Source organism: Cucumis melo, chromosome 1 (assembly GCF_025177605.1).
Source record: "Cucumis melo cultivar AY chromosome 1, USDA_Cmelo_AY_1.0, whole genome shotgun sequence".
Lineage (NCBI taxonomy): Eukaryota > Viridiplantae > Streptophyta > Magnoliopsida > Cucurbitales > Cucurbitaceae > Cucumis > Cucumis melo.
Window position 1 is genome coordinate 25054779 of NC_066857.1, and position 22799 is coordinate 25077577.

General features: G+C 35.0%; 1 protein-coding gene and 1 long non-coding RNA gene across 2 annotated transcripts; one reads left to right on the forward strand and one right to left on the reverse strand.

The window, feature by feature from the left end:
* Nucleotides 1-1597: 1597 nt before the first annotated feature.
* LOC103497644 (seed lectin-like) lies at nt 1598-3205 on the forward strand. The gene has a single exon (XM_008459893.1). It carries the CDS (start codon nt 1598-1600, stop codon nt 3203-3205), a length of 1608 nt encoding a protein of 535 aa, XP_008458115.1.
* Nucleotides 3206-13631: 10426 nt separating this feature from the next.
* Nucleotides 13632-14979, reverse strand: LOC127149946 (uncharacterized). Its single transcript, XR_007821825.1, has 3 exons — nt 14889-14979; nt 14758-14806; nt 13632-13694 (listed from the first exon to the last, which is right to left on the reverse strand). It is a non-coding gene; the product is annotated as an uncharacterized LOC127149946 (long non-coding RNA).
* Nucleotides 14980-22799: the final 7820 nt, after the last annotated feature.

The following is a 22799-nucleotide window of genomic DNA, read 5'->3' on the forward strand; positions in this document are numbered from 1 at the left end:
GACGGAGCTAGTTTGATGGAAAGACTTGATGGAAAGACTGGACGGTGGTCGACGATGGAAATTTTCCTCATCTTTCAGAAGTCAAAAATCTCTCTTTCTCTCATTTTTTTGGTTGCCTTTCAGATCTGTAAAACAGATCTGAAAATTAGGTTTCAAAGGAGGACTCCCAACGCCGTTATGCATGGCGTCGAGAGAAGTTAAATATATTTAAAAAAAAATATTAAATTATCCCGACATCGTTATGCATGGTGTCGAGAGAAGTTAAATATATTAAAAAACTTATGAACTTCTTCCAACGCCGTTATGCATGGCGTCGGGAGAAGTTAAATATATTAAACAAATTATGAACTTCTCTCGACGTCGTTATACATGGCGTCAGAAGAAGTTAAATATATTTAAAAAATTATAAAAAAAAATTCGACATCATTATGTATGGCGTCGGGAGAAGTTTATAATTTTTTTATTAAATTACTTTATACCGACGTCGCCTTATGTCACATCGGAATTGTCAACCTTTTCCAACGGAGCTTCTATGACGTCGGGAGAAGCCTTTTTTCCAACGTTAGTTATCCCGACATATGTGTTGTGCATCGAAAAATACATATTTTCTTGTAGTGAGATTTGAACAAATGGTCTTTAAAGATTTTGGTCAAATATCTTGAAGAAACTTATTGGTGAAGTAATTAAAATATCTTCTTGAAAAATCTTAATGTAAAATTAAAAGAAAACTTGTTGATGAAGTAATTAAAATATTTTCTCAAAAAAAATTCATATGAGAGAAAAAGCAAACTTGTTGATAAAGTAAGAATATCTTCTTCAGAAATCTCCATATGAGTGAAAAAGTGGATAAACAAAAATCCCTAAAAACTGGATTGATGTTTTTCAAAAAATAGTTCTCTTAAAAAAAACTAATTAATAAATTTTATTGTAAAAACGTAGCTAATTTAGATTGTTCTCTTAGTGTATGTGAAAATTTTTCCCATACTCAATTATTATCGATTTGGCTTATATAAATTTTAGGTTATGAAGATCAAAATTAAAAATAATTAATTCTATAATAAATATTTTAAAAGACAAATTAAGAATCTCTAGACAGTTAAACACCTCATCAAGAGATTAATTAGCAATGAAGCTAACGATGAACTCTCGTAACGTCAGTTGCCACCTCATCATGAGTTCAAAGTAACTCACAATATGGATTTCTCAGTTAGACTGATCCGACGAAACCAACAGAGCAAGGATAGGATCTCCCAATATGTTTTTGTTATTTTTCGACGATTTTAGAAGTCAAGAGAGTACCTTGTTCTCGTACACATATCTATTGAACTCAATGAATTTGAAAACCTAAAATAGTATTCTCTACCAAACACATCCATTATAACCAATTTTAAGAAGGATACATTGGTAAATGAAAGTTATAAGAAAAAAATTGATGGAACCCGTGAAATAGGAAAAAAAAAGTTATTTAATTACTACTATTTTCAAAACATACCTTAAAATTGTGTCCATTCCCAAATGTATCTTAGAAACTTTGTATAAAAACCATACCTTCCTCCTTCCACACAAGAATAAATTGAAACACAAAATGAGATCTTTAATGTTTTACATTGTTGTTCTTCTTTCTCTTGCCACTTCTACCATTGAAGGCAACTCACTCTCTTTGTCATTGTCAAATTCAAAGTCAAAGGCCAATAATTACAAAACCTTCGTTCAAGTATTACGCCATTCCATCATTGAAAACACTTCTCAATTATATGGTATACCTATTTTGAAAACCTCATTCCCTCCTTCTCAACGTTTCTTCACTTTTTCCCTCGCCAATGTAATTGACGAAACTATCACTCTTGCATTAGACAAAGTGAATCTTGAAGTTGTAGGATATCTTTCAAACAACACTTCCTATATGTTTCTCGATGCCCCGATTGAAGCTTTCCAAGTCGTCTTCCCTTCGACTTGTCGAGTCATAATTGATTTCTATAGCGACTATAAATCTATTGAAATTGCAGCTAATACTACTAGATTTGAAACTCTTCTTGGATTTGATCCTATTGATGTAGCCATCTCCACCTTATTTCACTATCGCCAAGATTCTGTTCCTAATGCATTTCTTGTTATCCTTCAAATGGTAATAGAAGGAATGAAATTCAAGTTCATTGAGCAAAGTGTTTTCATGAACATAAAGTATGGTTACAATTTCAAACCTAGTCTTGCATTTGTTAGCTTACAAGACAATTGGGTCAAACTTTCTTCACAAATCCAAGTATCTCCATCATTACAAGGAATATTTGGAGAAGTTATTCAGCTTTATGATTCAAATGATAAAATCATTCAAGTAGATGCCATTGATTATCCAATCATAATCCCTAATATTGCCATGCAATTACATCATCATTGCAATGTTAGTAAAAAAATCATAAAGATGACGGTCCAAAATGATCCATGCAATGTACAATCACGCACTACACATATTATTGGGAGAGCAGGACTTTGTGTTGATGTTGAAAATAGACTTTCTAATGATGGAAGTCCTCTCATTTTGTACCCATGTAGACAACAAATGAATCAACGTTGGACATTTCAAAGAGATGGGACAATTCAGTCATTAGGAAAGTGTTTAACCTTTAATGACACTAATTTTGTTCTTATTTATGATTGCAGTAAAGTTGAACCAAGTGTCATTAAATGGAAAGTTTCAGTAGATGGGACAATCAGCAATCCTAGCTCTGGCCTTGTCTTGACAGCAAATTCACCCGCAAGAACCACCAAATTGAAAATGGAAGCCAATCAACAAACTATTGGCCAATGTTGGAGAGTTGGAAATTACATAAATCCAATTGTAGGTTCTATTATAGGATTGGATGGGGTTTGTTTAGTGGCAACAAATAATAATACAAACATTGAGTTGGATGATTGTGCGAAGAACAAGAGTGAACAATATTGGGCTCTTTATGGTGATGGAACAATAAGAGTAAACAGCAGTCGCAATTTATGTGTGTCGTTGACATCGTCGGACTGCACGCCAGGTAGGATTATTACAGTTCTTATGTGCAATGGATCATCAAGCCAACGATGGAACTTCCAAGCTGATGGCTCAATCATAAACCCTAAATGTGGGATGGCGATTGATGTTGACACACGTTGGTATGATATTATTTTGTATCCTAAAACAGGTGAGTATACTCAGCAATGGAGCTTATTTTATTAAGTTTTTGGTTATCATCCACACATGATGTACCTATGGTACATGTATTCGATAATCAAAGAAATAAAAAAGCGTGTATCAATCTTTGCTTATTTGTTAAGTATTTTTTGTATAGTAATAATTTGAATGTTTAAATATACCCCCGTGAAATACCCATAAAATCGATAAATAAATTAAGCTAAATAGAAAAACGTAAATAGCAAAGAATTGGCACAAAAATTTGTGTAGTTCAATAAGATAATAGTATCATATTACTTATTCAAGGAGACATTTTCTAGTATTAGAGAGCTCATATATATTTGAGACAAATCTTCTCATCAAATCACTGCCTAATTTATGCCTTCCATTGTTAATATTCTTAGCGCCGTAATTTAATGCTTAATATGTGCCTTTGATTTTAGATATTCTTGCTTTAATTTGTAGATAAAAATCAGCAATCTTTATTATATTGTCAGTGATTTCACACTGGTGTATATAAGAGTGAAAATATGTTAATAAACAACACAAATTACGTACAATTTCTATGTTCTTTCATGGTATTAGAGTGGTCTTCTATCTAAAAACCACTTGTGAAATGGTCCCTGTTACGACCGATGTCTCTGAATCGTAAAGAACCTCTTCTATATGCTCTCTTCGTCGTTGTTCCTCCTATCAAGTCTTGGTAACCTAGTTCCCCTTCAGCTGGATTCAAGCAACTATGTTCTATGAAAATATCAAGTTTCCTCTATTCTAAAAGCTCATTCCCTATTTGGACATATTGATGACTCTCTCGCCAAACCTTTAAAATTCACTTGTTGATCACTTATAGGGACACCCACAACAGAGGTCAATTCTGAATATCTTTAAGGGATCTCCAAAGCTTAGGCTCTAATGATCAATGCAACTCTATCATCTTCTACTCTTGCCCACGTTTTCGACAATGAATCTTCAAAAGACTTATGGCTTTCTTTGGAAAAAACGGTATTCTTCAAATACTCGCTCATTCTTAATCTACAATCTGCTTTATATACTATTGTAACGACCGAACTTCTTAAACTAAGCTAAGAATATTACTTTAACCCAAACACACTCTATAGTTCAACCCAAAACAAATCATTCAAATACAAGATTGTAAAAGTTGTTTCAAAAATGAACATCAAAGAAAAGTTTAATTCAGGCTCTATTTCAAACAAAAATAAAAGTTCAAAAGTATTTGAGTTTTGAGTCACCCAGAACATACAGTCGTTCTAAACATAAAACTCATTTCAATCATCAAAACTTAAAAAACGAAAACAATAAAACAATAAGCATAAGTATTTTTAAAAATATGGTGTTCACGAGTTCTTCATATCCCTCACTAGTCTACCTCTCGTGTTACCTTTGCCTGAAAAAGTTAGACATAAAAAGGGTGAGTATAAAAATATACACAATAAGAAACCTACTACAAGTCCCATTAGGGGTAAAAACTGTTAACTTCCTATTATAAGGCATCCTGCACCATAACAGTATTGTGATCCCAAGGATACATGTCAATCAGTCTAGTGACCTCGTAGGATTCACTTAATCAGTCTAGTGATCTTGTTGGATTCATCTAATCAGTCTAGTTATTTCGTAGGAACATGCATGTGCTGATCCTATAGGATACTATGCTTGCAAGGTACACAATCCCATAGATAAAGCTAACAGTTTCTCCTCAATCCAGATAAACTTATACCAATCTAAATAGTCCAATACGGTCAACTAAAAAATTTAGGATCCAACCTATCCACAATATTTTAGTTCAACATATAAGCAGTCAAATTAATCATGCTAGTACATATTCAATCATCAATGTACAGAGTCATCAATACATCCAAATCTATGCATAAACGGACGAGATATGAAGGTTCACACATAAGTCGATTTTAGACATTCCACTACATAATTCAGTTGAACCTCCCAATTTTACACATTCTAATTCTTCGCATAATCAGTCAAATCGTCTCATACACTACATTTCAACTTAATTTAGGGTCAGGTAGTAGAAATCTCTTACCTTAAATTTAGCTAAGTTCCTTGATCGAACTAAAAGCCAGCGAACCAATCCTAAACATAAAGATAAGAAATGAATAATTTTATTTAATAAAATTATCAATGGTCATCATGTAAATTTTGTTTTTCAATTTAGCTTACCCGAAATCGATGTTGGATCCAAATCAACCCTTAACAATAAAATCCAAAATGCTTCAAGAGTCTCCAATTAGTCCTTAAAAAGAATATAAAATATATCCAACGTTACAACTCAATATAGCTACGAAGCAAAACACCCACAAAACCCATAAATTACACACTTATCACAAATCACGACGATTCACGGCAAGGCAGAGGCAGCGGCTTAGATCTAGGCATGGCTTGGAGTTGAGATCAATAGTTTTAGAAATAAAAAGTTATTTTTCATTTTGAACTCCTTTTGCAAAACTAATAAAACTTTTCAAAGCATCATCCTTATGTGTTTTACCATCAAAACCCAAGTAGATCTAGAAAAATCATCAACTATAACGAATGCATAACAATTTCCTCCATAGCTAGCAATTCTAGAAGGGCCAATAAGTCCATGTGTAATAGTCGTAGGGATTTAATAGTATAGATCACATTTTTAAATTTGAAAGTGGACTTAGTTTGCTTACCCATTTGACAAGCATCACAAACTTTGCTTTCTCAAATTTAAGTGCATGTCTAGCATGTCCTAGTCTTCTATGTCATAACCAAGAATCATCGTGTAAAACTAAAAGACACTTATCAATAATAGGGCAATCATTCAAATCAAGGGTGTACACATTTTCATCCCTATTTCAAACAAACAAAACTTTTCTATCACTAACATTTTCAATTATGCAATTATTTTTATCAAATATTACTCTAAATCCTTTATCACACAATTGACAATACTAAACAAATCATGCTTTAAGCCATCAATCAAATGAACATTTTCAATCAAAGTAGATGAATCATTTCCTATATTGCCCTTACCAATTATTTTACCTTTCTTGTTGTCACCAATGGTTACCATGCCTCCATCCTTTTTGGAGAAAGAGATAAGCTTGGATCGGTCTCCTGTCATGTATCTTGAACAACCACTATCCAAGTACCATTTATTTTTCTTGGAGGCTTTCAAACAAACATGTTCATCTTTTTTGTCACTACGACCCATGAGACCAAGGTGTATCATTTCTTCAACCTCACTTTCACTTTCGCTACTATCATCCCAAGTAGCCTTCATTGCCTTCTTCTTGGATTTTTAGATGATTTAAGGAGAAGGCAATCAGTTTAACGTGACCTAGTTTTTTGCATTCATAACAAATCACCTCATCCTTTTTGCTTTTCTCACCTTTTGACTCTTTTTGGGTTGATAGGTGTTTCTTGAAATATCTTTCCTTTTATGAAAGTTTTGTACTTATGTAAGAAATAAGCAATGTCATCTTCATCAAGGTCATCCTTATCTTCAAGATCAACTTCCAAGGAGATGGTCTTTAATGCAATGTTCTTATTCTTTTTTAACTCATCCTCCAAGTGCTCCTTCATAATGATCTCTTGAGTCATGAGTGAGTCAATGAGCTCTTCTAGTGGAAGTTTGGTGAGATCCATTGCTTCTTGGATTGCTGTCATCTTAGCTTCCCAAGTCTTAGATAGAGACCGAATTTTTCTAACATTTTCGAAAGTTGTATAGACTTTACCAAGATCCTTCAAAGCATTTATAATGTTAGTAAATTTAGTAAACATATCAATGATAGTCTCATTAGCATCCATCTTAAACATTTCAGAATTATGCACAAGCATGCTAATTTTAGACTTTTTAACTTGATTTGTTCCTTCATGAGTAATTTCAAGAGTATTCCAAATTTCTTGAGGGGAAGAACACATGGATATTCTATTAAATTTATCTTTGCTCAAAGCATTAATTAATAGCCTTAGCATTAAAGAACACTTTTTCATTTCATTTTTCCATCATATTGTTCTTCTTATTTAGGCTTATCAACATTATCAACTTTCTTCACAGGTACATAAGGACCTTTAGCAACAATTAATTAAAAATTATAGTCATTAGATTGCAAATAAATTTTTATTTTAGATTTCCAATATACATAATTTGAACCATCAACATAGGGAGGTCTAGAAATAGATTGACCTTCACCAATCCCATTAGCCAATAGGTTTGCCATAATGCTCTAGCAATAAAGTTTATCAAGAAATTAAAATTTCAAGATGAGCAACCTCACTCTGATACCAATTGTTGGACTGGTATGACAACCATAGAGGGGGTGAATAGGGTTTAAATAAATTTTTTAACAAATAAACCTAAATTAAACTAATTAGATTATTTTTAAATTAAATAGAAAAACTTTAGCTAAATTATGTTAAATAGCAAGATTGATAAAAAAAATTATGTAATAGAAAATGCAAATTAATCTCAACCAACAATAATATGCAACCAAAATTAAATGCAAAAATAATTCGAAAAGAGTTAGAGAAGAAGACACCGTAATTTTATAGCGGTTCATTCAAACTCGACCTACATCCACTCTCCCAAGCACCTCTTGGGATTTTGACTGAAAATGACCTTCTTTTGAATATTTTCGCAGATTAGAGTCGAACCACTACTTACTCCTTTTTCGGGTTCAAGAGAAAACTCAATCCTTTCCACATGTTAGATCCAACCATCACATTATATTAAAGTTTTGAATCACACAAAATAAAACTCTCTAAAATAGTGAGTATACAATTTTGAGCTCACAATACGATAAGAATTCTCTCAAGGATAAGATGAAAATAATGAAAATCGGAAGTTTTAGATAGAATAAAAATGGGTGTCTTTTGCACTTTTTGAGGATTATAAAAATTGAACTAAGTTGTTGAGAATTTGGGGGAAAATGAAGTATTTAAAAAGATGGAAAAAATATTTTTAGGTTATTTGATGTAAGTAAAAGAAAATTGAATGGTTGGGATTTAAACTCAATTAACGTTAGATACAAATAATATCATAATAATATTTTTTAAAAAGAAATAATTTGTTTAAAGCCCAAGAAAACAAGTTCACCATTTTTTAAAAAAACTAGTCATTAGACACCGAGATAGATAATAATATTAAATTTTCTTTTTTTTTTAAAAGCCAAAGAAAAAAACAAAAACAAAAGCCACATGTGCTACTCCTCCATTGCTCCAAGTGGTTTTATCTAATTAGTTCAAATTGATTACTTGGATGTCACGTCACCATCTCAGGAGTTTTTCCATTAAGCTTCTTTCAGCAATAATTTCTTCGAAACTCCGATCTGGGTAATTCAAGAGGGACCAGAATCATTTTTCCAAGCTCTACATTATGGACTATTCAAAATAATAAAATTATCAATAAAAAATTCAGATTTGTTATCATCAAACATTAATTAATTAATTTGAGATTAAGGGTCATAAAGCCAATAGAAACTATAATAGTAGATGAATTGCCCTTTAAGTTTGTGGAGGGTAAGAAATTTAAGAAATTTATGAATAGATTAAGATGTGCAAATCAAACTAGATATGTTGTTTCATCTCGATTTAATATGGCTAGAGATGTGCTTAAGTTGTATGTTAATGAGAAGAATCGTTTGAGAGACATGTTTGTTAAAAATAAGTATTAGAGTTTCTTTCACTACAAATTGTTGGACATCACGACAAAATATAAATTATATGGTCCTAACTGCCCATTTCATAGATCTTGATTAGAAATTACATAAGAGCATACTTAGTTTTTGTCCAATTGAGAATCATAAAGGCAATACTATAGCTAAAACCATCAAAAAGAATTTAAAGGATTGGGGCATTGAGATGGATAATGACTTTGACAATTGATAATACAAGTTCAAATGACATCGTTGTTGCTTATCTATTAAAAAGATTCAATATGGGATTATTGTTAGAGGGAAATTTATGTATGTTTGTTGGTATGCCCATATATTAAATCTAGAAAGTGATGCTTTAAGGAACATAATGATTGTATTAATTGGATTGGATATGTCATATGATTTATAAAGTTTTCTCCTGCACTTGTTTTTTAAATTTAAAAAATGCATTGAAATTGAAAAAATAGCTTGTGAGAGTTATGTGTGTCTTAATGTTCCTACAAGATGGAACTCCACATATATCATGCTTGGAGTTGTTGTTAAGTTTGAAAAGGACTTTTGATAGATTAGAAAATGAAAGATGCCTCTTATAGACATGATATGTCAGGGAATAAGGAAGATTGAACAAATGCTAAGATGTTAATACGGTTTTTAAAAGTCTTTTATATACTACTTCGAACTTAGTTTTCCATCAGATTATAGTGGTTTAGAATTATATACGTTGTTAGAATTTATGTCATACAACTCGTAGTTTGTAGTTTAAATTATATTCTATTCAATAAAATGGTCATTGAAGACTTGTTAGTGAAAATAGAATACTATAATATTAAATCCAATAAACTAAGGTCCTAAGGCTATCTAGTGTAGACTTAAACTTTAAGTAGAGACGTAAACATGGATCTAGTTCAAGTATATAGCCCAAACAGTCTATAGTATATGAATAAGGTTGGGCACCTTATTTTGGGGACACTATAGATGTTGTCTGCTTTGTAGTTAGTACAAACAATGTGACCCTGAATCGTTCATGTGGAGACATGGAAGTGAGGGCACCTGTGTAAAAAGTTTACATAAAACTAGAACCATAAAAATAGTCCCTTTTAAGTTACAAACTGTTGACTTTATAAAACTGATTATTTCGATTATTTATGACCTAGGTAATTTAATCTTAATTTTGAGCTAACTATGAACTTTTGCTCAAATAGAATCATCCTTAGATATGCATGAGTAAGGGTAGCTCAACAGCGTTGGTCCAGTAAGCCTCCCATTTCAGCGGTAAGATCGGGTGGATGGCTAGGGACATAAGGTGTAAGACGGAATTCGCTCTTATCCGCTTTAGGGTTAATAGATAAGTTGTTCCTTTAAGGACTGAATCCAATCCTTAAAAAAGAGGCCCCACCCTTTCAGGCTGAGAGGGATTCGGTTTATACGTTGGACCTAAAACCAACTATTCAATAGTGGATCAGTGGAACTTAAGGAGCAAGATGTAATCTTGAGGGTAAAATGGTATTTTGACCGAGCCGAGCTTACAAACAACCTATGAAGGATTAACTTATTAATCATGGATATATCAAATGGACAGAAATATATCTATAGTGAGGGGAGTGCAACTACGGAACTTTAGTGGAATAACCCATTAGTTAACGAATGTTAATTAGCTCGGTTTAAAAGAGTTTAGCCAATTAATCTCAAATCATTGGAGCTCATTATCTATAGGTCCATTAGGTTACCTTGCTAGCTCATATGAAATTAACTTAGAACAATATGTTGGAATAATTCGAATTGTTTGAATTAGGTAAAGAGAGAAAAACCAACAAATATATGTGATATAGTCATCAGTTATCAGTTTGAGATAGAGTGTTATATTTAAATGTGATTTAAATATTAAAAATATGAATATGTGTTCATATTCGAAAGCTCAGAATTGATGGAAATGGTCAAAGTTGTAAAAAATCAAAATGTTGACTTTTGACTTTATATTTAAGTATACGTTACGTTTCAATAAATTGGTTTTATGAATGTGATACTCAACTCGTAGACATGTAAATAAGTGCAAATAAAAATTGGAAATACAAAGTACCAGAAACAATGAGGTTGAGATTGATATCAACTTTTAATTACCTTCAATCAACTCTATGTTCGAATTCATATCAATATATTTGTGAAATTACAATTTTGATATCAATCTGATAAATACAATACGAGATCGATATCAGAATTTTAATTTCACAAATATATTGATATCTATTCGAACATAGAGTTGATTGAAGGTACTTAAATTAAAAATTTAATTGTGTAATCACAATAAATTACCTAATTCAAGAATAAAGGAAGAACTTAAAATTTAAATAATGTAATTGTACCAAATTCATAACTTAAAAACAAGTTGTGTTTTTAAAATTAAAAAAATTAAAATTAACAAAACTCATAAGTATAAAGATTATAAATGAGAAAAAAAAATGGATTAAGAAAGAGTTGAAGAAGGGTTGAGGGGGTAAAACTAGGGTTATGATAACTCTTCCCCCAAACAAGGATTGGGTTACATAGCCCAACCCTCCCCTTTATAACTCTTCCCTCTATAACCCTCCCCTTTATTAGTCATTCCAAATTGTTTAGATGTATTTAGAGTAAAATTAGATCCATAATTCTGCTGCGTTTGTACTACTTTTCATCATATGTTTGAATGTGGGTAGTGCAAATATATTGTTAGTTGGAATGGCTAATAACATGAAGGAAAATTTTGACAAATATTGGAGGAACAATGTAAAAACCAATTTGTTGTTTGTATATTGCTATTGTGTTGGATCCTTGAAAGAAACTAAGGTTTATATATGTAACGACCCAACTTTTCAAACTAAGCTGAAGTCATTACTTTAATACTAAGACACTTCATCTAAACATAAAAATTCATAAAAACCTATTTAAAATTAAGTAAACATCCAAATAAGAAAAACTGTCTCCGGGCCCTATTTCAAACAAATTTAAAAGTTTACAACATCGTTTATAAAATCATAAAAATAAGAAGAAAAAAGAAACAAATAGATGTCCCACACATGACTCATTTTTAATTCTTAAAACAAAAAACAGCGAAAACATTAAGCGGAAGAATTTAAAAGAAAATTTGTAACAACCCAAACTTTTAAATTAAGTTAAGGTCATTACTCAAAAAAGACGAATAACAATTTACACTTTCTTGAAAAGACAGACAACTAAATTTTTTATAAAATCAAGATCTTCATAAAATATAAGGTTATCAAAACCAACAAAAATAATTTGAAAACGTGACATGTGGGTTCTAACAAATTTTAAAGAAAATAAAAACAAATAGATAGAACAAAATCTTAAGTAAAATGTCTAAAATTTAAAATACAAAAAAAAAACATATAAATAGACGTGGAAGCTAACTGTGCCCTCATATGGCATGTCACGGATCCCTTTTTGTCGCTCCCCAACTTCTCAAGTTCTCTACCTTAGCCTAAAATATTAAACATAGAAAAGAGTGAGTATATAAATATACCCAGGAAGGGACCCAGTACGGTCCCGCTATGTGATCTGTTAATTTTTCGTTAGAAACATAATCATAATGTCGTGTGTCCAATGGAGCACACCTAATTGAATGAGACTAGACGAACACTCCTAAATCGTGCAAGTGGTCTCGAGGAAACACCCCTAGTCGTGCGAGTGATCTCAGGTACATACTCCACAAACATATATGTAATACGTAGGTACACCCTTAATCGTGCAAGTGGTCCCATCAAAACACCCTTAGTCGTGCGAGTGAACCCTGTATACACAATATAACAGTCCCCTAACTATGCATGTGATTCGTAGGTACACCCCTAAACCATGTGAGTGTCTCGTAGGAACATCCCTAGTCGTGCGAGTAACTCCATAGATAAGATCACAATACAGGTAGGGTAAGAAATTTAACAGACAAAATTAATAGACACACTACAATCCAAAAGCATGTAACATCATCATAAACATATCAGTCATCATCATCAACATAACATCAGTCATCATCATCAACATAACATCATTCATCATCATCAACATCACATCAATCATCATCAATAACATCGCATTATTCATTTTAGCTACCATCAATGCATAATCGTAAATACATGCAGTCTATCTTAAATTCAGTTCAAAGGTCTAGTAGTAGAATCTCTTACCTTGAGATTAACTTAACCAAAAATAATTCTAACAGCAACAGTCAAGCGATCCAAACAGTCAATACCTAAATAGTAAGAGAACTCAACAACTAAAAGAATAATTTTAATGGTTGACTAATGACCCAAGAATAAATTTAATTCAACTTACCCAAAGTCGAGGTTGAATTCCAATTCAACCTTAATTAGTGAAAAACCAAAGTTCTCAGTTCTTCTAATTAGATCTAACCAAACCTTCATGAAAAATGTAATCCAACTTAATCCAAAGTTAATTTTATTTAAGATCAAAATTGATATTTGTTAGGCATACCTAAAACCAAATAAAAACTTACCAAAATAGGGGGAAAAGACCAAAAATAAGACTGGTGGCTCAGCTAGGAAGAAGGTGGCTCACTGTAACGACCCAACTTTCCGGACTAAGCTGAGGTCACTACTCAATACCAAAACTCGACCACACAACATAAAATTCATAACGGACCTGTCACGATTTCTTAAAACGTTAAAAATATTACAAAAAAAACAGTATCGGGCCCTATTTTAAATCACAGTCACAAAAGTTTCAAATAAAAACTCAGGTCATCAACTCAAAATCACAAAACCACATATTCTAACAAAAACATCAGCGGAAGCAATAAGAAAACTAGACGCGTCCATATGGCCTTCACGCATCCTTCCTGCCTCTCGTCGGTCTGCCCCTCGCTGTGCCCTTACCTGAAAAGTTAAAGAAGAGAAAAGGGTGAGTATAAACATACCCAGTAAGGGACCCACTACTGGGCCCGTTAGGGGACAACAGTTAACTTCCTATTCGGGGGTGCCCTACATAACAGTCTAGTGGTTCCGTAGAACGCACATATCAGTCCAGTGCTCCCGAAGGATGCACATATCAGTCTAGTGCTCCCGAAGGATGCACCTATCAGTCTAGTGCTCCCGAAGGATGCACATATCAGTCTAGTGCTCCCGAAGGATGCACACATCAGTCTAGTGCTCCCGAAGGATGCACCTATCAGTCTAGTGCTCCCGAAGGATGCACATATCAGTCTAGTGCTCCCGAAGGATGCACACATCAGTCTAGTGCTCCCGAAGGATGCACACATCAGTCTAGTGCTCCCGAAGGATGCACATATCAGTCTAGTGCTCCCGAAGGATGCACATATCAGTCTAGTGCTCCCGAAGGATGCACATATCCGTAAGGCACACTACCCCATAGATGAAGCTAACCGTTACCCCTCAGTCCATACTAAACCGTCCACAACAGTCACACCCCAACGGCATTCATATTACAGTTCCGCCATAGGCTTTGTCAGTCAGATAGTATAGGTTTAAACAACTACACCCTCAGTTGCTATACGCGTCACCAATTCGCACACCATTAGGGAAAACCCTAGACCCAATCAACTAACCAACCAAAACCGGACTCACTGTCCTTCCCCGACCAAACTCCATGATCAACATCCAGACCAATGATTACTACATACTGAACCGTAACTTCAAGGTCCATCGACATGCAATTCCAATCTACCACGTAGCCCGGTAACATAACCACACTATACCGGACATCTAGCATCGGGATCTACTAACAAGAAGCTCCTTATACTCGATAGCGCACAAGTTACAACTAGCGGTCGCATTTCTCTTACATCAGACAAGAATATAATAACAATGCTTAAAAGTCAACACACATACAGTTATTCAGTACAGTCACTAACGTGTAATCCCCTGTGGATTACTACGTTTCCAGCCTCGATTCGAGGTCCAGTAGTAGGAAAACCCTTACCTGAAACTTGGTTATGCCCCTCGATCGAGTCCACGCTCAACAGATCCACCTAAACGAAAACACGCAGGTTTTAATCGAAGATACCAGTAGAAGTCATTTTAAATGGTCCTAAGCGACATCCGTTGACTTACCCGAGGAAAGGAAAACTATCTCCAAACAAGCCTGCCGCAGAACCCGAGAACTTAAACGTCAATTCCTTAATACCTTCAAGGGATGAAAGATAGGACCAAAGCTTATTCCAATATTCAACTCGAATCGGATATGGCAACATTAGGGAATTCATCAAAAACAATCCTTACCGAAGACTCACCTTGACCCGAAGTGGAGGAAGGAAGGCTTAGGTGGCCCCGCTCGGCTCGGCTTGGCCTCGGCTCACGGCTCGGCTCACTCTCGGCTCGGCTCGGCTTGGCCTCGGCTCACAGCTCGGCTCGGCTCAGCTTGGCCTCGGTTCAGCTCGGCTCGGCTCGACTTAACTCGGCTTGGTCCTCGGCTCGGCTCGCTCGGCTTAACTCGGCTTGGTTCTCGGCTCGGCTCGCGGCTCAACTCGGTTCGCGGCTCCGCTCGCGGCTCAACTCAGTTCGCGGCTCGGCTCGCGGCTCGGCTCAAGTCAACTTACGGCTCGGCTCGGCTTGTGGTTCGCGGCTCGGCTGGATCTGCTGGTGGCTGGCGGCTCGGCTGGGTTTGCTTGTGGCTCGCGGCTCGGCTGGAAATGGGTCTCGGGTCGGGTCAGCTTGGAATCGGGACGACCTCAACGACAACTTCGGCGTTCGACGACGGGGTGAGTCGCGGCTGGGTGGAATCCGACGACTGGCTCTGTTCTCAAACGGCGGAGGACGACGGCTTGACGACGGACACGGTCGGACGATTTGAAGCCGAGAGGAGATCCGAAATGGCAGGGAGACCGCGGCGGACGAACGTCGAAGCTGGCGACGACGTGGACAGAGACGGAGACGTGCGCGACGGAAGGAAAAAAAGAGAAAAACGGGCGGCGGCGTGCACGGAGAAGAGATGGTGGACGGCGGCGCTGAAACGGAATGGAGAGAGAGACGGCTGCGGCGCGGGAGGAAGATGAAACGAAGAAGAAGATGGGGGGGGGCTCGCGCGCGGTAGTAGGGTTCCCCTTTTTTTAAAATATATATATATATATATATATATATATATATATATATATATATTAAGTTAAGAAAATTAATAATAATAATAATATTAAAAAAAAAATAATAATAATAAATAAAATATTATTAAATGCATATATATATTAACTTTAATAATTCTAATTAATAATAATAATATATAAAATATTATTATATATATATATGTATTAACTTTTATATAATTAATTAATAATAATAATAATACTAATAATAATAAAGATAAAAGATAATATTAATATTAAATTATATATAAAGATTATAATAAATAATAATAATAATAATAATATAGTTACTATTATATTATTATTATATAAATTTACAACTATAAATTCCAGAATTTCAGAAATTAATCCAAAATTTAAAATTCCCGAAAAATTATATAAAACGGTAAAAGTTTACCTCGAAAATTCGGGGCGTTACACTCACACATCTCAATGAGAAAGATATCAGGCAAAGAATTCTCGACGCAAAAGGGAACGTCAGGAAGACTGTCGAAAGAAACGCGTCGGAAGACAGATTCCCGACGCGTCTCCAACAAGGCGTCGGGAATAACCTTCTTCTGACGTCTTCTTTACTAACGTCTTTAATGTGTCGGCCATAAGTAATCCCCGACGTCCACAATTTCAACATTATCTATGCGTCGGGAATAACTACTCCCGACATGTTTATATCCGACGTCGTCCATGCAACATATTTTCGACGTTTGTACTGCGTCGAAAAATATTTTTAATATGTAATTTTTATAGTATAAATATGTAAGTTTTATTTTTTTTTTTCCTGTATTGTTTTTCAATCGAGTCTCTATTTTCTGAAACATTCACATTTGTTTTCGATTCAATTAAAGAAAATTCAAAATAAATTAGTAAATTACGAAATACAAACACAAATTCAACAAAAAATTTAATGTTCATAATACAAAGAAGTTAAAAAAATTTAACAGCGTGCAAGTAGAAATAAAAAATATTCCTCGTTCAAAAAGAAAAGAACAAAGAAAGTTGTACATCTTCTAACGATTCTCGTACGTCATTCTACACCGCGGGTTCTACATGATACAAAAGTGGCTAAGTTTAGTACATATATATGCATATCATTACTGTATACTGTAATTTCAAAAACTTAAGAATAGTAGAAACATATATACGTACTGCAAAGCTAGGGATCACGTGATGGTCCTTGTTGTGCTCGAGCCATGTCTTCTATCAGCTTCCGCATCCGTTCCACTTTTGAAACTAACGCTTCATGATTTCTTGTTTGTTCATCAATCCATTTTATAGCTTGATCAAGCTTAGCCTATAATTGAAGCTCTACTATGGACTGTGGACATTACGTCATGGAACTGCTTGCATTGGTCATCTTGCAGGCTTTAAGCTTGCGTCCCCAACTAAGGTCTTTTAAGTAGAATCGTCGTCTACCCAACACCGTCTCGCATATCTCATCCCTAGAGAGTGGTTGACTACCCTCTAGGGTAAGCTAGGACTGGAGTTATAGTATTTGATGATGCAATAAATTTAGAAACTATCTTAGTAACTACAATATATATTATATATTAAAGAGGACAAATAAGAGTAGAAGTGTTGGTTGGATAACTCCACACGATCAACGGGCTCTCCTCTTTACTCAGCGAGCTCGTGGTGTTATTGTAGAAACAACTTTAACCTGCTGCTATGATTGTAAGGCTGCTTTTTCTAGCAGCCTTGTTCTCCGTGATTACTCCTACATGAAAACAATTATATTGTTCATTTCTTATACATATTAAAAGTTGAAATCATAATTAACCATGACAAAGGGTTCAGTTGCTCATTTGTGTTGGAATTTGTGTCCTAAAACTCGTATTTTGTTATTTGATTCAATAAATTTGTTATTGAATGCTATAATCTTAAAACCAATAAATTAAGCTCTCGAGGCTATTTTACTAAGTTTGTCAATACACTTGAACTTTATGTAGAGACATAAACATGGATTAAGTTCGATTTAATAGCCCAAATAGTCTATGGTGTACGAACAAGGTTGGGTGCCTTATTCTGGAAAAACACTGTGGATGCGGCCTGCTCCGTAGTTAGTACAAACGATATAATCCTGAATCGTTCATGTGGAGACATGAAAGTGGGGGCATCCTATGTAAATGGTTTGCATAAGACTGGAACCACGAAATAGTCACTTTTAGTTATAACGCCGTAAACTATATAAACTGACTATTTCAATTATGATGGCCTAGGTAACTTGATCTTAATCCTGAGCTAACTATGAACTTCTGTTCATTCGGTAGTATCCTTAGATCTGCATAGGTGAGGGCAGTTCATCATCACTTGCCCAATAAGCCTCCCATTTTAGGGATAAGACCGAGTGGATAGTTAGGGACATAGGGTGCAAGACGAAATTCACTCTTACCCACTTTTGAGGTAGTAGATTGGTTGTTCCCTTAAAGACTGAATTCAAGTCTTGAACAAGGGGCCCCACCTTCTCATTGGTCCGAGAAAGATTTAGGTTTATAGGTTGGACCTTAAACCAATTGTTCAATAGTGGATCAGTGGGTCTTAAGGAGCAAGATGTAATCTCGGGGGTAAAACAGTATTTTGATCCAGCCAAGATTACGAACAACCTGTGAAGGATCAACTTACCCATCATGGTTATATCAGGTGGATAGAAATATAACTATAGTGAGAGGAGTGCAACTATGAGTCTTTAGTGGAATGACTCATTAGTTAACGAACGTTGATTACGATTGGTCTAAAAGAGTTTAGCCAGTTATTCTCGAATCGTTGGAGCCCATGATCTATAGATCCATTAAGTTCCCCTACTAGCTCATATGGATTCAACTAAGAACAATATGTTGAAGTAACTCGAATTGTTCGAATTAAGAAAAGAGAGAGAAACCGACAAGTATATATGATATAATTCGGTAATTATAAACTTTAAACTTTATATTCAAATATTATTTGAATTTTAGAAAAATGAATGTGGATTCATACTCGGGAGGTTGGAATTAGTCAAGACGGATAAAATAGCAAAAGTCAAAAAGTTGACTTTTGACTAAGAAAAGTCAAAGTTTGACTTTGACTTAATTGGTCAAATGACCAAATTCCCTTTGACTAATTTACTTATTAACTAAATTTTAGTGGGAAATGTGGCAGTTTATAATGAATTTAGAAGCCACTAATTCCATTAATAGTTAATGGATTAATTAGGTGTTAAAATTTCATGAAATAAATTGCATGCATTTTGCATGTAATTTTTCTATATAAACTTCTCATTTCAGAATGAGATTAGGATGATGATTCTCATAAAAAATATCTAAACGATACACCTACCTCCATCCATCTCTTTAAAGGTTTCTTTCACAAAAACAAGTCCCACAACTCAGTTCTTAGTCCTGAGATTAGTAGGTCAACTTAGTTGTTGCTCTTTGCTCGTGATCTTCAGGCAGAGAAGAAGTTTTGGAACGAAGAAGAAGTTGAGAACTACAAAGGTAAGTTCATCATTTATCTTCTATATTCCTCGTTTAGGTCTGCCGTTTAGTTACAGCATGTTAATTCCAAAATCATTTAGATGCATATAAAGTAAAGCATGATCCTTGTCTTCCGTTGTTCATGCTATCTTTGTTGTTTTTCCATCAACCTGGAATGCACGGCTTATGTAGTGGTCATAGAGGTAGTGTCAATCCTCATCACGTCCCACCAATAGGTGTGATGGGTTGGTACAAGTCTCATCGGGGCCGCTATACTTTTTGAAGTGCATGTGACAATCACCCCGAAACTCTTTAAAGGTGCTGAGCATCTAATGCTCAACGAATCTATTCATTGCTTGATCATTGAAATCAAGCACAAAAAACCGCTACACATTACAAAAATATCACATTAGGTTAACTTAAATATGTTTCAAATGAAATCATAAATGTTTAGTGGACTTACCTAAAGGTCATCCTTGACGACCTCGATGTATTCTCTGCCTACGTCCGCTCACTTAAGCCAACAGACAGAAAATATCTTTCGCAAACACATGCTTATCGCCTGACTGAAGCAAACGACATGTGGAGAAATAGGCTTCTCCATCCTAGGGGCGATTGTCATCAGAATCTGCCCATTGGCTGCAATGTAGTGCTCCAACTTTAAGAGTCGATACTACAGACTTCTCCTAAAAGTCAGAGTCACAGATGGTTGAGAAGTACATGCTCAATAAATTATAAAACATATAATGTTAGAAAAAACTTGAAATAATCTTAAGTTAAAATGTATACCATTATTAGACTCACCCAAATTGTTGTCCACCGACAACGACCCTCCTGCAAGGTTATCTAAATCCTCTGCAAACTCGAGGAACATGGCATCTGTCTCGTCGAATTCGCGTGCGAATGACGACATAGTGCCTGTGGACATAAAAACAAATATTCAATAAGCAAATACGAACGCATAGCTAGAATCGAAATATATAAATTACATAAATATGTGGATACGTGGTTTGTCACTATAATTTTTCGTCGTCGCTTGTTCCGCTTACATGTGACAATTGTTCATCCACATTGTCGATGAAGTCGTCAGTGACATGACGCATAACCGATCTTTCAACGATTGTGGGATCAACGTCAGTCCTATACAGAGTGTCATCCTCAATGTGCTCATCCACACGATGGCTGACAATGATTTTTAGTACATTCAGGTGCTGATTCTCAACATCGTCCACTTCTGGCACGTCCCATATACACTTCTTCTGGACGACTTGCACAACTTTTCAGTTGCTACCATTTTTTGGGTCATCCAGGTAAAAAACTTGATGTGATTGCGTCGCAAGAATTATTGGTTCTTCGACGAACCAAAAACGGGACGTGTTGAGAGATTTGTACCCTAGTCAACGTGTGTTCTTTCATTTTTGTTCACGTCTGTGTCATACTACCGACACTTAAATAGCCAGACATTTCTTTTTAACGAATATTGAACGTGCAACACTACGTCTAAAACACCGTAGAAATTATTGTCGCCACTTTCACTTGCATCGCTTTCACCAATGACCATCAGTCCACTATTTTGTGTAGTGCATCGAGAATCAAGTTTTGACGTGTGAAATCTCAGCCTACCCATGATGCATCCATTGTAACAATGAATGTCAAATGATGGTCCCATCGCAAGTGAGAAGAAATCATGAGATAGAATTTCAGACTCACGCAGTTCTATAACCGAAAATCAATGTGACAACTATTATACATATTCATGTGCTTAAATATGTTAATGCATACATGTCACACGAAAACTTGCTATATACCTGTGCTAGAAACCATTCAGGGAATCCCTGTTGACATCTTTTATACAAATCCATAGCATTTTAAGCATGTCAACATATTAGCCTCAAATGTTTTCTGACGGGGATGCTTATGAGTTTAATTTCTGTAACAAAAATGTATAACGAATACTCAACAATAATACCTAAGAATTACGAAGATGAGGAATGCTTACTTGCGATACTTCGATATTTCGTCTACATTGTTGAGTATGTACCAATTGAAGAGGTGTTTCTCTTCCTGTGATATAGTACGAAGACTTGACATACCTAAGGGTCGTACTTTCTGCTTGAAAATTTCATACTCACTAATTACTTCGTCCTCTACAATGGTATCATCAATTCGCTCATCTCTTGTGAATCGAGTCTCTATACGACTTAGGTAACGCGAAGAAAAGGTGCTTAATTCATTCATCACATACGCTTATGCAATTGACCCATTAAGATGTGCTTTGTTTCTAACATACTGTTTTAAAGTGCGTAGACTTCTTTCAATGGGATACAACCAACTGTAAGAAACCAGACCAGTAACCTTGGTTTCATATGGTAAGTAAAAAGCTAGGTGTACCATAAAGCTAAACAAGGCAGGTGGAAATATTCTTTCCAACTTATAAAGTATAATTATGATGTATGCTTGCAATATGTCCAAATCACTTACTCTTATCGTTCTGGCACACAAGTCACGAAAAAATTAAATAATTTGGTAATAGCAGTGTACATGTTTTTTGGTAAGAATGCTTGAATATCAATAGATAGCAATTGATGTAAAAAAAAACCTAATAATCGTGCGTTTTGAGTTCTGATATTTTTCCCTCTCTTTCATGCATACATCACGATATATTGGAAACAAATCCATCGGAAAACTTAACAGATTTCAAGAACTTGCAAAACTCAACTCGTTCATTGCTACTCAACGTGTAGCTCGCGTATGGCTTGACCAATCAGTTACCAACTTCTATAAGGTGTAAATCCTTTCTTATCTTCAGATCTTGTAGATCCAACCAAGCATTTATGGTATCCTTGATTTTTCCTTCGGTATTCAACAACGTACCAACGAAATTGTCACAAATATTCTTCTCAATTCAATGTGTATTACGTCAAGTTTGTGACGTAACAGTAGTCTTGATCAATAAGGAAGTTCGAAAAAAATACTTCTCTTCGTCCAATTAAGAGCTTTTTTTTCTTTTCTTATCCTTTATTAAAGAATGTTTACTCATAACTGGAAATTCCAACTAATCTAGCTGTTCTAAGATTTCGTACCCATTCATCACCACTAGAGGAGCCCTATGCTCTACCTTTCCATCAGTAGCCTACTTCTACGCCACACGTGGTTCTCTGAAAGATAGCACCTATGTCTCATGAAGAATATTCTACCTCGTATCCCGAACGACGATCTGTCATCCATGCATATGGGACATGCCTGATACCCCTTTGTACTCCACCGTGATAGGTAATCATACGTTGGGAAGTCATGAATTGTTCACAACAAGGCTGCATGTAGCTGAAATAACTGACCTGTAAGCGAGTCATACGTACGCACCCCAAAAGTCCATAACTCTTTTAGTTCCTCAATCAATGGTCGAAGTTACACATCGATTTTCCTACTAGGAGATCTAAGAC

Bases quoted from the DNA above. Each gene is read 5' to 3' on its own strand.
- LOC103497644 (XM_008459893.1), top strand. From the start codon at position 1,598: ATGTTTTACATTGTTGTTCTTCTTTCTCTTGCCACTTCTACCATTGAA.